Raw genomic sequence first — 15,870 nt, 5'->3', positions numbered from 1 at the left:
GTACCCTTTCTGATTCCACATATGACAGACACCATATATTTGTCTGTGTCTGACTTACTTCACTCAGTTGATAATCCATAGACCCATCCATGTTACTGCAGATGGCATTATTTTGTTCTTTTTTATGACTGCATTAATGCTGCTGCTGCTGCTGCTTCAGTCGTGTCCGACTGTGTGACCCCATAGACGGCAGCCCACCAGGCTCCCCCGTCCCTGGGATTCTCCAGGCAAGAACACTGGAGTGGGTTGCCATTTCCTTCTCCAATGCATGAAAGTGAAGAGGGAAAGTGAAGACACTCAGTCGTGTCCGACTCTTAGTGACCCCATGGACTGCAGCCTACCAGGCTCCTGCATCCATGGGATTTTCCAGGCAAGAGTACTGGAGTGGGGTGCCATTGCCTTCTCCAACTGTATTAATGACTTGACTTTAAATGGGATTGACATGACTAGATAAGAACTGTGTGGAAACAGCTAATTTCTCACAATAATCAACAGAAAATGTTACCTGACTGACAGGCTTTAACGGAGAATTGACTTTTGCTCTGGTGACTGAAAAAATTTCAAGGACCACTTGGGAAACAGGAGTGAAATTCTTCATACTAAGAGCAATACTTTAGTGAAGGATGTTTTCCTTCACTTTAGCTAACCATTAAAATATAAGCCCACCAAACTCTGAAGTTGCTGATGTCCTTACTAAGATCATACTGTTAGTCAAAGATCTTTTCAGAGTATTTTGAAAAATCTAGTTCTGTGTCTTTTTTTTTCTATTTTTTGCTTATCTAGACAGTATTTGTGGTGCTCAGGTAGTCACATCAAAGAGCTATGACTTAAAGCCAAGACACTCAGAAGACCCTTGGTAATACAAGATCTCACAAAAGTGACCAAAAGAGGATATAATTTTGATGCCTGGTTCATCTATGTTTCCCTCAGCAAATGGGACACAGGTTTTGTTTTTTTGTTTTTTTTTTTTTTCTTTTCTGGAGTCAATTTATTGAGTATCTGTGAGGTGCCAAGGACTGTGTCCCAAGCTAAGGCTATGCATAAAAATATGTCCTGACCCTCAGTGAGCCTTATTTTAGCACCAGCAATGGAGAAACACCGTCAACAGAATATCAGACATTTGTATTACAGCTGGTTTCCAGTGGTTGGGTCGCAACATGAATTATTTATTTTCATTTTCTCTGCTGGAAGTCTGCAGACTTGTGTCACATGAGTGTCACCTATTTGCCCCACTGAGCATTACATGCTAAAAGAGAGTAATCAAGAGCAAAATGCTGGGGTCAGTTTACTGGCATTAAATTGATGCTCACCCTAGCCCTCCCTCCTGGGCACTGAGCCCATGCTCGGAGTGGGTCACAGCAGTGCATCCACGCAGCTGTTTGTAAGGTGATCTGGCTCTAGAGGACCACAAGGAGAGAGGGCTGAGGACATGATCTAGGGATGCAGTGAAGCCTAGAGGCCAATAATGTGGTGGCAATGGGGACCCCAGGGATCACAGCAGAGACACTCGCCTGGGAGGCAGCTGTAAAACACAGAAAGCTCTACTGGAACAAAATACATCAAAATCAGAGAATGACAGCCAGGAGGCCAAGGAACAAACTCCTGGATGCAGAGGTGGTTGTATTTCCTTCCACTCATACAATCAGCAGTAGAACAATCACTCTCAGGAGGGTCATCTCCAAGTTCAATGGACAATAAGAATGCTATATATATATAAAATACTTGTAATCCTTTAGTATATATATAGTATATATATAAAATACTTATAATACTTTAGTGTATATATATATATAATATATATATACTTATAATACTTTAGTATATATATACTTGTAATACTTTAATGCATATATATATACTAAAAATATATTAAATATATATTATAAGTACATATACACATATCTAATAAAAACATATTATTTATAAAAATAAATACACACATATATATGTATCCCACCAGGCTCCTCAGTCCATGGATTTCTCCAGGCAAAAATTCTGGAGTGGGTTACCATGCCCTCCTCCAAGAGATCTTCCTGACTTGGGGATCGAACCTGGATTTCCTACATGGGCAGGCAGATTCTTTACCATCTGAGCCACCAAGGAAGCCCAAGAATATATCTGTTTATTAATATATGTGTGGATATGGGTATATGTATACTTGTGTGTATGGAAGTACAGATATACTCACCTATCTGAAGTCGAATAAACAGTTTGTATGTATTTTCCAGAGACAGTCTCCTGATAGCCATCCTTTGGTGATTTGCTAGAAACAAGCACATATGGACATGTGAGAACTGGACTATTTCCCTAGTGTTGAAGTATTGATACATATTAATACCCCTGTGTAGGCAAGGAAGAGCGCGCACACACACACACACACACACACACACACTATTGTTATTCTTTGTGAATAACAAAGCGAGTTATATGTTATATGTCAGGACAATGTACCAACTCTTTTTTTTTTTACCCTGGAGAAGTATTGATATGCAAGTTACCTCCAAGGTGACCTAAGTCGACATATCCACCAAAGTAAAGAATGGGGCAAGGAGATCGCAAGCACAAGTGTAAGCAGGAAAAGTAGTTATCGTTTTTCATAAAATTTGTACTTGCACCTCCTTTATTTTTACTAAAAGAAAGGTCTCTGTTGTTCTAACATAAAGAATATACACAAAGCATGACTATACTCAGTGCAAGCAAATATAGACAGACATCATTCACGTAGAGAAATACTCTTGAACTTTTAGGGGAAACCTTGGAAGCTTCTATTTTTACATGAAAACATCCAAAAATTGTTTGAAATAAAGCAAAAAATATTTTAACTTTCGAAAGTCCTCTTTGTTCCCTTTCCGTTCCAGTTCATGAATGTCATTCGCTCCTGGAGACAAATGAAGAGTGCGTTGCACTAACCGGCTGGCTGCCTGTAATTGCCTCCCCAGTATGTACGCTACCCAGGAACGTATGAGGACCAGAAGCAATGTGTTCCTATTATTTCATACAGTGAGGGGTAACTCCACATGCCTCACCTGGGATTTTTTAATGAGAAATTTCTCTCTCCCTCCAAACAACCTCCAGGCAGTTGCTGTCAGAAAGAGAAACTGCTTTATGGATCACAGAGCCCACGGTGCTAAGTGAGTTTGTGCATATTGATGCATGACATGTGAACAGTCATTCCCATTTTATGGGTCAGAAAATTGAGACAGGAAATTGAAGTCAAGTGGCTTTGCTGAGGCCACATGGTCAGTAAATGACAAACTCAGATTTGATTCTAAATCACTGTTGATTTTAGGGAGAGTTGGATTAAGTAGGAAAATCAAGGTTGAGGTTGCATTTCACAAGGAAATTTATTTGGGTTTGAAAAATCCTTTTGAGGGGGAAGGCTGCTCAAATCCTGACACACCTTGAATTTATGGAGGCTCCATACCCACCCCGTACACTGCTCTCTGGTCTCTTTGAACTGGGTGATGATCAACACATATACAACCCATGGTTTATCCATATTTGCATGCCCCACTGTTACCCTATGCCACAATTAGGCTAATTCTTTTTTATAGACTCCTGAAAAACTGAATAACTTGTGAATCCCTGATCTTGGTGGACATTTTCCTCGACATCCATCACATCGGGCAGCAGAATTTCTGGGCCTGAGCATGTTTACTAAAAAGTTATACCCCTTGTTTCAGATTAGAGGTGAGCAACAGAAACAATTAAAATGTGACTCCAAATTAGCACAGGAATACTTGTGTGATTTTATAAGGTTCATTATGGGCAAGTATGTCTATTTGACTACTTTCAAATAACAATCCTATGATGTATACATGTGTTATATTAAAATATCATTTAGTCTGTCCTATGACTTTGTACAATTATTTGACAGCTACTTAAAAATATAACCTCCCTGTAGCTCAGAGGGTAAAGAATATGCCTGCAACACAGGAGACCTGGGTTTGATCCCTGAATTGGGAAAATCCTCTGGAAAAGGGAATGGTGACCCACTTCAGTATTCTTGCCTGGAGAATCCTGTGGATAGAGGACGGTGGTAGGCTACAGTCCATGGGGTTGCAAAGAGTTGGACACAACTGAGCGACTAACACTACTACTACAAATAATGGAAAGATTATAAAGAATTATTAACTTATATCTAGAACTCAGTACTCTTTTAAATGGTCTGTTATTTGAAAAAAATTAGCATACCTTTAAAAAATGACATTTCTTCTTAAACACAGATTATTTCACAATTATAAAATACATAAAGCAAAATACTTCAAATAAATTTCCAGTACCTATTCTCCATGTATGTCCTTGTGTACACAACTGTATCTTTTGATCCTGCATGCCTGGTTTCAGCATTGGAGCTGCAATACAAACCATTTGACTTTATGTTTAAAGTTTGTTTATAGGATAATCAAATTAACAAGGTAATTATACAATCCAATGGAAAAAAAATCCTCATATATGCCTTCTAAACTATAACCCATGAAATATAAATGTTCAGATCAGATCATCAGTCGCTCAGTCATGTCCGACTCTTTGTGACCCCATGAATCGCAGCACACCAGGCCTCCCTGTCCATCACCAACTCCCGGAGTTCACTCAGACTCACGTCCATCGAGTCAGCGATGCCATCCAGCCATCTCATCTTCTGATGCCCCCTTCTCCTCCTGCCCCCAATCCCTCCCAGCATCAGAGTCTTTTCCAATGAGTCAACTCTTCACATGAGGTGGCCAAAGTACTGGAGTTTCAGCTTTAGCATCATTCCTTCCAAAGAAATCCCAGGGCTGATCTCCTTCAGAATGGACTGGTTGGATCTCCTTGCAGTCCAAGGGACTCTCAAGAGTCTTCTCCAATACCACAGTTCAAAAGCATCAATTCTTCGGTGCTTAGCCTTCTTCATAGTCCAACTCTCACATCCATACATGACCACAGGAAAAACCATAGCCTAGACTAGACGGACCTTTGTTGGCAAAGTAATGTCTCTGCTTTTGAATATGCTATCTAGGTTGGTCATAACTTTCCTTCCAAGGAGTAAGCGTCTTTTAATATCAATGTTAAATTGGTACTAATCCATTTCTGAAAAATTTATGTTTCCCATTTTGTCTTCACTTCTACTGTCTTGGCCTATTTCCAGAATACTACTATGAAAATCAGTCACTTAGCAAGTCTATTGTAGACCATGATGATTACTTTGAATATTTGTGTACTATGTTTTAGTGTCTATTACCCTAATGTCTCATTCATACTTCCAAACCATTGCTTTCCCCACAAATTTCAGGCAAAGAGTGGACCTTACTTAACCAACATGATAACACATGATTTAGTGAAACCTTTAAATCTACCTAAGGAAGTCAATCCGGAGAAGGCAATGGCACCCCACTCCAGTACTCTTGCCTGGAAAATTCCATGGACGGAGGAGCCTGGTGGGCTGCCGTCTGTGGGGTCGCTAAGAGTCGGATACAACTGAGGGACTTCACTTTCAGTTTTCACTTTCATGCATTGGAGAAGGAAATGGCAACCCACTCCAGTGTTCTTGCCTGGAGAATCCCAGGGATGGGGGAGCCTGATGGGCTGCTGTCTCAGGGGTCTCACAGAGTCGGACACGACTGAAGCGACTTAGCAGCAGCAGCAGCAGCAGCAAGGAAGTCAATTCAATGTCACAATCATGTTTTTTTAAAAAATTATAGACTTTTAAGGAAAAATCACATCTACATTTATTCATAACTGACAACTTACAGATGACCAAGATGTTTACTCAACACCTTTGTATAAGCCTATAAAGCCACTGGTTAAAATTTTAAATTTCTGCACTTCAAACAAATATCATATATTAATGCATATATATAGAATCTAGAAAGATGATACTGATGAACTTATTTGCAGGGAAGCAATGGAAACACAGACACAGAGAACAGACTTATAGACATGGGCAAGGAGGGAGGAAGGAGAGGGTGGGACGAATGGAGAGAGTAGCATAGAAACATACGACTAACATATGTAAAATAGATATCCAACGGGAATTTGCTGTATGACTCAGGAAACTTAAACTGGGGCTCTGTAACACCCTAGAGGGGTGGGATGGGGAGGGAGACGGGAGGGAGGTTCAGGAGGGAGGGGACATATGTGTACCTATGGCTGATTCATGTTGATGCATGGCAAAAACAAACACAATACAGTAAAGCATTATCTTTCAATTAAAAATTAAATCTAAAATAAGAAAGTTTTATTGGAATACAAAAAAATGCATAAAAACAACAACAGCAAAATTAAAAAATTTTCTGTATTTCAAAGGAAGGATCAGGTTGCATGTGGATGTTTTCTTAAAGAAAAAAAAAAAAAAAAAAACAGGAGAAAAAAAGCCAGAAGGAGAATGGTCCTGTCATTTATCCCATAACTGACCACGGTACCTGAGCATCTTCCTGGCTTCATAAGAATAGGCAGCTGTTCTAGAGGACGGGCTGATTAAAGTCTCAGTAGATCCAGTGACCTGGCCATCTTGCCTGAGAAAGCAAATGCAAATATTTGGCACTTAAAATCAAGGCCACTTAGAGGATTTTTGTTTTATTAAAATTCTGTTCAAATAACATTTTTGTAAACATATAGTAAAGCTGTTTCTGTTTGCCTGGTTTCTGCACATATACATAGACAGAATACATGTACTATTTTACTCCTCCATACACACAACTGTCTTACCATTATGAATAATCTATAGGCATGTGTCACATTAGCTAACAGTAGGACAGAATACTTTTTTAACCAAGGGCAGGAACCATATGAAACTGGTTGCAGTAACATTCTCACAGCACCAATGCCATTTTCGAAAGTTTTTCATGTACAACATATCTGGGAGTTAATCTATTTAATGAAAATTATCTGGGGGTTGCTTTGAGAAATCCCAGTTTCCATTTTAACAGAAAAGCAGTACTTTGAAGATCGCTAAAGAACTTTGACCTAGATTTCTGCTAATCTAAAAATGTCACTATGTTCAACAAAGTGTAGGCATATTTGCTTTTTCCTATGAAACAGTGGAAAATTAACATAGGCATAGTGAAAGCTTTAGCTCTTTTTCTTTCCTCATGTTAGAAAACTCTGACAGAGGCAAGACATAAAAATCAAGAGGAGAATTTAGATCTCAATCATGATTTATCATTCTTGACTGGTCTGTTCCTTCCATTTCCAGGTAGCTTTTAAAGAGAAAAACAATTGTTCACATATTATCATCTCTGGCATGTGGAAAACCATCTTCTACTTTTAAGACAGATGTTTCAAAAGACACTTGGCAATGAGAAAGTAGCATGAATATTATCAGAAGATTCTCAAATGTGATCATTAGGATATGTCATTTTGGAACAATAGACCTAACTAGGAACTATTTGGAAATATTCAGATCATATAGCAAATAATACAAAACCCAATTTCAGCAAATAGTTTCAAAGGACAAAGGTTGTCAATGAGTGTGAAATGTGTTTGTACTGCCCTCAGAAAGGTAAAATCATTCACAAACATTACCAGTTTGTGAAACCTGTAATAGGAATGGGAAATACTTTGCAAACAGTTCTGATAAGGATCGAATTGTGTCCTGCCAAAAATTCTTATATTGAAGCCCTATACCCCAGTGTGATGTGGAGACAGGGCCTATAAAAAGGAAATAAAGGTTAGGTGAAATCATAAGGGTGGGGCTTTAATCCCATAGGACAGGGTGTCCTTATAAGAAGAGGAAGAGGTACTAGAGCTTGCTCTCTCTCTCTGTGGACACACAGAGGAAAGGCCGTGTGAGGACATAGTCAGACACAGTCATATGCAAACCAAGGAGAGAGTTCTCATCAGAAACCAATCCTGACATTGTTCCTCATGAATTTGATGTTCTTGCTACATCGTGAAAGAATTCAGAGGTAGGTAAGAAGTAGATTTATTTAGAGATAAGCTCACTATACAGACAGAGTGTGGGCCGTTGCAGAAGGCAAGAAGAGAGAGGCGCAAAACGTGGTGTGGTTAGTTTTTGTGGGCTGGGTAATTTCATAGGCTAGTGAGTGGGAAGATTATTCCAATTATTTGGGGGAAAGGGTGGAGATTTCTAGGAACTGGGCCACTGCCCAATTTTTGACCCTTTATGGCTGGCCTCAGAACTGTCATGATGCTGGTGGGTGTGTCATTTAGCATATGCCCATGTATTACAATGAGCACATAATGAGGCTCAAGGTCTACTGGGAGATGAGTCTTCAGCCATCTTGGACCTAGATGGTTTTAACCAGTTTATTCATGTTCTGTGGCCATGTCATTCTTTTTAAGGTTGTACCCCATGCCCTTCCTCCTGTTTCAACAGTATCTTGATCTAGAATTTTAGTCTCCAAAAGAGTGAGAAAATAAATTCTGTCTTTTAACACCTGGTCTGTGGTATTTTGTTATGGCAGCCTGAGCAGACTAACACAAGTAGCATTTCCTAGTTGTGTTTACAATGAGACTAATAACAATACTTTATAATTGTCAATAAAAATCAGATGCTGGATGGGGAACACATGTACACCTGTGGCAGATTCCTGTTGATGTATGGCAAAACCAATACAATATTGTAAAGTAAACAAACAAAAAAAAATCAGATGTTAGAAAATAAATTTGGAATGTGGAACAGCAAATTCTTTCTTGGATTTGTTCCTCTTATAATCTGGGAAGATAATACACTTTTTTAAAAAAAGAATCTTTTATCTTGGATAATTTTAAAGGTATAGAATAATTGCAATGATAGTTCAGAGAATTCCAGTATACTCTTCACCCAGCTTCTCTTAATTTTAACATCTCACACAACCACAATCCATTTGTTAAAACTAAATAATTAGCATTGGTACAATGTCATTAGCAAAACTACAGACTTATTTCTATTTTACCAGTTTTTTCACTGATGTCCCCTCTTAATTTCAGATCCAAATCAGGATACTGCTGCTGCTGCTGCTGTTGCTGCTAAGTCGCTTCAGTCATGTCCGACTCTGTGCGACCCCCATAGATGGCAACCCACCAGGCTCCTCCGTCCCTGGGATTCTCCAGGCAAGAACACTGGAGTGGGTTGCCATTTCCTTCTCCAAAGCATGAAAGTGAAAAGTGAAAGTGAAGTCGCTCAGTCGTGTCCAACTCTTAGTGACCCCATGGACTACAGCCTACCAGGCTCCTCTGTCCATGGGATTTTCCAGGCAAGAGTACTGGAGTGGGGTGTCATTGCCTTCTCCTCAACTTCCACATAATCACCATGTCTTAGGGTCTGTGATAGTTGATAATCCCGGCTTTGTTTTTCATGAGATGGTGATAGATCTTACTAAAGAAATTCTATCTTGATGCCAGTAAGTAGTAACACTAATTTTTAAAATTATTTAGAATCACAGAAATAGTTAGAGAAACAATTCTTTGGAAACCAATTAAATAATCTGTAGTGCTTTTAAAAAGGATTACTCTCCAAAATATATAAGCAGCTCATACAGTTCAATATCAGAAAAACAAACAACCCAATCAAAAAGTGGGCAGAAAACTTAAACGGACATTTCTCCCAAGGCATACAAATTTCCAATAAACACAAGAAAAGATGCTCAATATTTCTCATTATTAGGGAAATGCAGATCAAAACCACAATGAGGTATCACCTCACACCATTCAGAATGACCACCATCCAAAAATCTACAAAAATAAATGTTGTAGAAGTTATGGAGAAAAGGTAACCCTCCTGCACTCTCAGTAGGAATGTAAACTGATATAGCCATTATGGAAAACAATATGGAAATTCCTTTAAAAACTAGGGAAAATCTACCATATGACACAACAATCCCACTACTTGGCATATACCCTGAGAAAACCACAATTTTAAGAGACACATGTAACCCAGTGTTCATTGCACCAACATTTACAATAGGCAGGACATGGGAGCAACCTAGATGTCCATTGACAGACGAATGTTAAAGAAGATGTGGTACATATATGTGATGGAGTATTACTCAGCCATGAAAAGGAATGGATTCGAGTCAGTTGTCGTGAGGTAGATGAACCTAGAACCTGTTATACAGACTGAAGTAAGTCAGAAAGAGAAAAACAAGTATTGGAATATATATATGGAATTTAGAAAAACGGTACTGATGAACCTAGTAGAGAACAGAGTTGCGGACACAGTGGGGAAAGGTGAGGGTGGGATGAATTGAGAAAGCAGCACTGACATATACACTATCACGTGTAAAATAGATAACTGGGAGGACGTTGCTGTTTAACACAGGGAGCCCAGCCTGGTGCTGTGTGATGACCTGGAGGAGGGGGATGGAGGAGGGGAGGGAGGCTCAAGAGGGAGAGGAGATGTATATATATAATTATGACTGATTCACCTTGTTGTACAACAGAAACCAACACAACATTGTAAAGCAATTTTCCACCAATTAAAAAACAAGATTAAATTAAAAATGTTACTGGGTCCCACATCAGATATTCTGACTTAATTGGTTTAGTGTAGGGCTTCCCAGGTGGTGCTAGTGGTAAAGAACTCGACTGCCAATGCAGGAGACCTAAGAGACTCGGGTTCAGTCCCTGGGTCAGAAAGATTCCCCTGGAGGAGGGCATGGCAACCTACTCCAGTATTCTTGCCTGGAGAATCCCATAGACAGAGGGGAGCCTCGTGGGCTACAGTCCAGAGTGTTGCAAAGAGTCAGACACCACTGGGGCAACTTAGCAGGCACATGGCTTGAGCACTTGGATTCTTTTAAATCTCTCCAGTGAGTCTCACATGTAAGACAAGATTGAGAACCACTGCCTTAGAGGCAGTGTGACATTTTATCCAAAAGAGCACTGATTTCTAAAGTGTGGTCCCTGATCAGCAGGTGATTCTGATACCATTGCAAAGGAGAACTCTCCACCAAAGTATTCCTCTTAGACACCTTGAATAATATTCATAAAAAAGAGCTTATGGCTCACAGTGTTTTTTTGCTGCATAGCTTTATTATTAAGTTATCCTTCACTGAAATAAATTGCTGAATTGTAACTTAGAATCAATGGTCACAGTTTCATCTCTAAATTAAATAGCTTCTTAAACTATAAACTAAATATTGTGTTGGAACTTACAAAATTCCAAATGGAATTTCACTTGAGAAAATGTTTTCTGCTGTGGAAGTTTACCTTGAAAATTTAGCTATCTAAAACTTTTATACACAGACATTTGATATGACAACATCAAATGGTACTGCTGATTTAAGAAAACTGGTAGTTCCTCAAATGGAGTTACTATAGGATCCAATAATTCCACCCCCTAAGTATATACCCTCCCGAAGTCCATCCTAGAGGAAATCAGTCCTGAATGTTCATTGGAAGGACTGATGTTGAAGCTGAAACTCCAATACTTTGGCCACCTGATGCAAAGAACTGACTCATTTGAAAAGACCCGGATGCTGGCAATGATTGAAGGTGGGAGGAGAAGGGGACAACAGAGGATAAGATGGTTGGATGGCATCACTGACTCAATGGACATGAGTTTGAGTAAACTCTCGGAACTGGTGATGGACAGGGAGGCCTGGCATGCTACAGTCCACAGCTCAGACACAGCTGAGCGACTGAACTGAACTGAAGTATATACGCTACCAAGAGAAATTAAAAAACTCTACACAAAACTTTTATATGAATGCTGATCACAGCACTGTTCATAATAGTGAATTACAATCTGATAATGGAAACAACACAAAAGCCCATCAGCTGATGAATAGATAAAATTCTGTCTATTCACATAATGGAATATGTGAAATTTGGCAATAAAAAGAAATACTGACATGTTACAACATGGGTGAATTTTGAAAACATTATGCCATGCGAAAATAGTCACAAAGGACCACATATTTTATGATTCCATTTATATGAAATGTCCAGAATCAGAAACTGAAAAAGACAGAAAGTAGCTTAGTAGTTGTCCAGAGCTAAGGGCTGGGGGAAAATGATACATGACTGCTAATGGACATGGTGTTTCTTTCTGAGGTGATGAAAATGTTCTAAAAGTGATAGTGGTGATGGTCTTCAACTCTGAATATACTAATCAGATTGCATACATATTTGTGGATATCCAGTTACTATACAGAGTAAATACATTCATAAAATAAAACAAGTCTCAGCTTAACAGATTTATTTAATTTCCATTGTCCTATTTGACTTAACTTTGGCAACCTGACTTCAATTTCTTTTTCTTTAGTGCACTGGGACGACCCAGAGGGATGGTATAGGGAGGGAGGAGGGAGGAGGGTTCAGGATGGGGAACACATGTATACCTGTGGCGGATTCATTTTGATATTTGGCAAAACTAATACAATTATGTAAAGTTTAAAAATAAAATCAATCAATGCAAAAATAAATAAAAAATAAAAAAAAATTAATTTTCATGGGGGTATAGTTGCTTTACAATATGTGTTAGTTTCCACTGTACAGCAAAGTGAATCCACTGTACATGTACATATTTTCCTCTTTTTTGGATTTCCTTCCCATTTAGGTCACCACAGAGCACGGAGTACAGTTTCCTGAGCTATACAATGTGAGGGTGCTTAATCACTCAGTCATATCCGACTCTTTGCAACCCCGTGGACTGTAGCCCACCAGGTTCCTCTGTCCAGGGGTACTCCAGGCAAGAATACTGGAGTGGGTTGTCATTTCCTTCTCCACTGCTATACTGTGGGTTCTCATTAGTCATCTGTTTCACACATAGTAGCGTATATGGAACAACAGACTGGTTCCCAATTGGGAAAGGAGTACGTCAAGGCTGTGTATCATCACCCTGCTTATTTAACTTATATGCAGAGTACATCATGAGAAGTGCTGGACTGGGTGAAGCACAAGCTAGAATCAAGATTGCTGGGAGAAATATCAATAACCTCAGATATGCAAATAACACCACACTTACGGCAGAAAGTGAAGAAGAACTAAAAAGCCTCTTGATGAAAGTGAAAGAGGAGGAGAGTGAAAAAGTTGGCTTAAAACTCAACATTCAGAAAACTAAGATCACGTTATCTGGCCCCATCACTTCATGACAAATAGATGGGGAAACAATGGAAACAGTGACAGACGTTATTTTTGGGGGGTTTCAAAATCACTGCAGATGGTGACTGCAGCCATGAAATTAAAAGATGTTTGCTCCTTGGAAGAAAAGTTATGACCAATCTAGACAGCATATTAAAAAGCGGAGACATTACTTTACCAACAAAGGCCCCTGTAGTCAAAGCTTTGGTTTTTCCAGTAGTCATGTATGGATGTGAGAGTTGGACTATAAAGAAGGCTGAGTGCCGAAGAATTGATGCTTTTGAACTGTGGTATTGGAGAAGACTCTTGAGAGTTCCTTGGATGGCAAGGAGATCCAACCAGATCTCCAACCAGATCCATCCTAAAGAAAATCAGCCCTGAATATTCATTGGAAGGACTGATGTTGAAGCTGAAACTCCAATATTTTGGCCACCTGATGCGAAGAACTGACTCATTTGAAAAGACCCCGATGCTGGGAATGATTGAAGGTGGGAGGAGAAGGGGACAACAAAGGATGGTTGGATGGCATCACTGACTCAATGGACATGAGTTTGAGTAGGCTCTGGGAGTTGGTGATGGACAGGGAAGCCTGGCATGCTGAAGTTCATGGTGTTGCAAAGAGTCAGACATGACTAAGCGACTGAACTGAACTGAACTGAGTGTATATATGTCAATCCCAATCACTCAATTCATCCCACCTCCCCTTCACCCCTTGGTATCCATACGCTTGTTTGTTCTCTACATCTGTATCTCTGTTTCTGCTCTGCAAATAAGTTCATTTGTATCATTTTTCTAGATTCCACATAAAACTGATACACAATATTTGCTTTTCTCTTTCTTTCTTCGCTCTGTGTGACATTCATGTCTCTGCAAATGGCACAGTTGCATTCCTTTTTATGGCTGAGTGACAACTTGACTTTAAATAGCATAAAATAATTTCAACTGATAAATACCCAAGTCACTGCAAACTTTATAAATCTCTTTTGCATGAAGAACGAAAGTATACTGAGAGCTTCTGCTGTGCTCAGTTGTTCAGTTGTGTCCAAGTCTTTGTGACGCTATAGACTGTAGCCCACCAAGCTCCTCTTTCCATGGGATTCTCCAGGCAAGAATACTGGAGTCAGTTGCCATGCCCTTCTCCAGGGAATCTTCTCAACCAAGGGACTGAACTCACGTCTCCTGCATTGCAGGCAAGTTCTTTACTCCTGAGCCACTAGCAAAGCCAGTTTACTAAGAGCTTACCGTTTTGAATTGTTTTATGTGTTAGGATTTACTTCCACAAAACTATCAAGGTTTTGAGTTCTTATAATACTTACAGATTTTAAGTGTTCATCTAGTCAAGGCTATGGTTTTTCCTGTGGTCATGTATGGATGTGAAAGTTGGACTGTGAAGAAGGCTGAGCGCCGAAGAATTGAAGCTTTTGAACTGTGGTGTTGGAGAAGACTCTTGAGAGTCCCTTGAACTGCAAGGAGATCCAACCAGTCCATTCTGAAGGAGATCAGCCCTGGGATTTCTTTGGAAGGAATGATGCTAAAGCTGAAACTCCAGTACTTTGGCCACCTCAAGTGAAGAGTTGACTCATTGGAAAAGACTCTGATGCTGGGAGGGATTGGGGGCAGGAGGAGAAGGGGACGACAGAGGATGAGATGGCTGGATGGCATCACTGACTCGATGGACGTGAGTCTGAGTGAACTCCGGGAGGTGGTGATGGAGAGGGAGGCCTGGCGTGCTGCAATTCATGGGGTCCCAAAGAGTCGGACACGACTGAGCGACTGATCTGATCTGATGGTAACCAAAGAGGATAGCAGTGGTGGGGAGCAGAGATAAATTAGGAGTTTGGGATTAACATGAATACTACTATATATGAAATCGTAAACAACAAGGACCCCCAGTATAGCACAGGGAACTAAACTCAATATATTGTGATAATCTATAAGGGAAAAGAATCTGAAGAAGAATATATTGTGTATATGTATAACTGAATCCCTTTGTTGTAAACTTGAAACTAACACAACATTGTAAATCAATTAAACTTCAGTAAAAAATAAAATTAAAGCAAAGAAGTATTCCACTTCTAGAAATAGAGAACTTGAGACCAGAACACCACTTTAATTTACTAATTTTCTCTACCTGATCAAATCTCTTAATCCCTGATTCTCAATTTTCTTTCAGTTAAATCTTTACCCATTTTGAGAGTCAAAGTAAACTTTCTATTCTGTAAACAGAATGAAGTGAAATGTTAGTCACTCAGTGTGTTCGACTTTTAGTGACCCCATGGATTGTAGCCTTCCAGGAATTCTGTCCATGGAATTTTCCAGGCAAGAATACTGGAGTAAGTAGCCATTCCCTTCTCCAGCAGATCTTTCTGACCCAGGGGAACCTGGGTCTCCTGCATTGCAGGCAGATTCTTTACCATGTGAGCCACCAGGGAAGCCTGTAAACAGAATAGATGGGCACAAAAACTGGGCCCGGATTTCTTTTCTACTTTTTTTTTTTTTCAAGCGAAAATTTTTATCAGAGTTGTTCTGTCATGGCTGGGGCAGTGCTACATTTTCCATTTAATTTGTAGATAGATCCTGTTTAAGACTGTGATAGAACTGAAGAAGGATGAATGATATCTAGATACAGAACTCAGAGATGAGCAAAAGATTCTGTAGCAGTGGTTAAGGCCTCTGGGCATAACTGACTGTGATGATCACAACCCCACTGGGAGAGGGGAGCATTTGTGAATGTACATGCGGTTATTGGGTTATGTTAGGCAGGAGGCACAGATGAAATTGTAGGAAAGTAAAGGAGACCATGTACATGTTACTGGCAGCCATGGTGTTTTCCATCACACACCTCTTCTACACAGATGGCCACAA

The 15,870-nt window shown here is 39.7% G+C and overlaps 1 protein-coding gene across 11 annotated transcripts in view; it reads right to left on the bottom strand.

The window, feature by feature from the left end:
* Positions 1–15,870, bottom strand: part of SCEL (sciellin) — a 126,031-nt gene that overhangs the window by 9,745 nt on the left and 100,416 nt on the right. For all 11 annotated transcript variants that reach the window (XM_027557751.1, XM_027557750.1, XM_027557746.1 and 8 more), the window contains 3 exons: positions 6,402–6,494; positions 4,284–4,355; positions 2,189–2,263 (listed from right to left, as the gene is read on the bottom strand). In XM_027557751.1, the coding sequence (XP_027413552.1) occupies positions 2,189–2,263; positions 4,284–4,355; positions 6,402–6,494 (240 nt within the window). The remainder of the gene's footprint in view (positions 1–2,188; positions 2,264–4,283; positions 4,356–6,401; positions 6,495–15,870) is intronic.

This window comes from Bos indicus x Bos taurus, chromosome 12, assembly GCF_003369695.1.
Source record: "Bos indicus x Bos taurus breed Angus x Brahman F1 hybrid chromosome 12, Bos_hybrid_MaternalHap_v2.0, whole genome shotgun sequence".
In the NCBI taxonomy this organism is placed as follows: domain Eukaryota; kingdom Metazoa; phylum Chordata; class Mammalia; order Artiodactyla; family Bovidae; genus Bos; species Bos indicus x Bos taurus.
The sequence above is the reverse complement of the archived record's forward strand: the minus strand, read 5'-3'. Positions and strand labels throughout refer to the sequence as shown.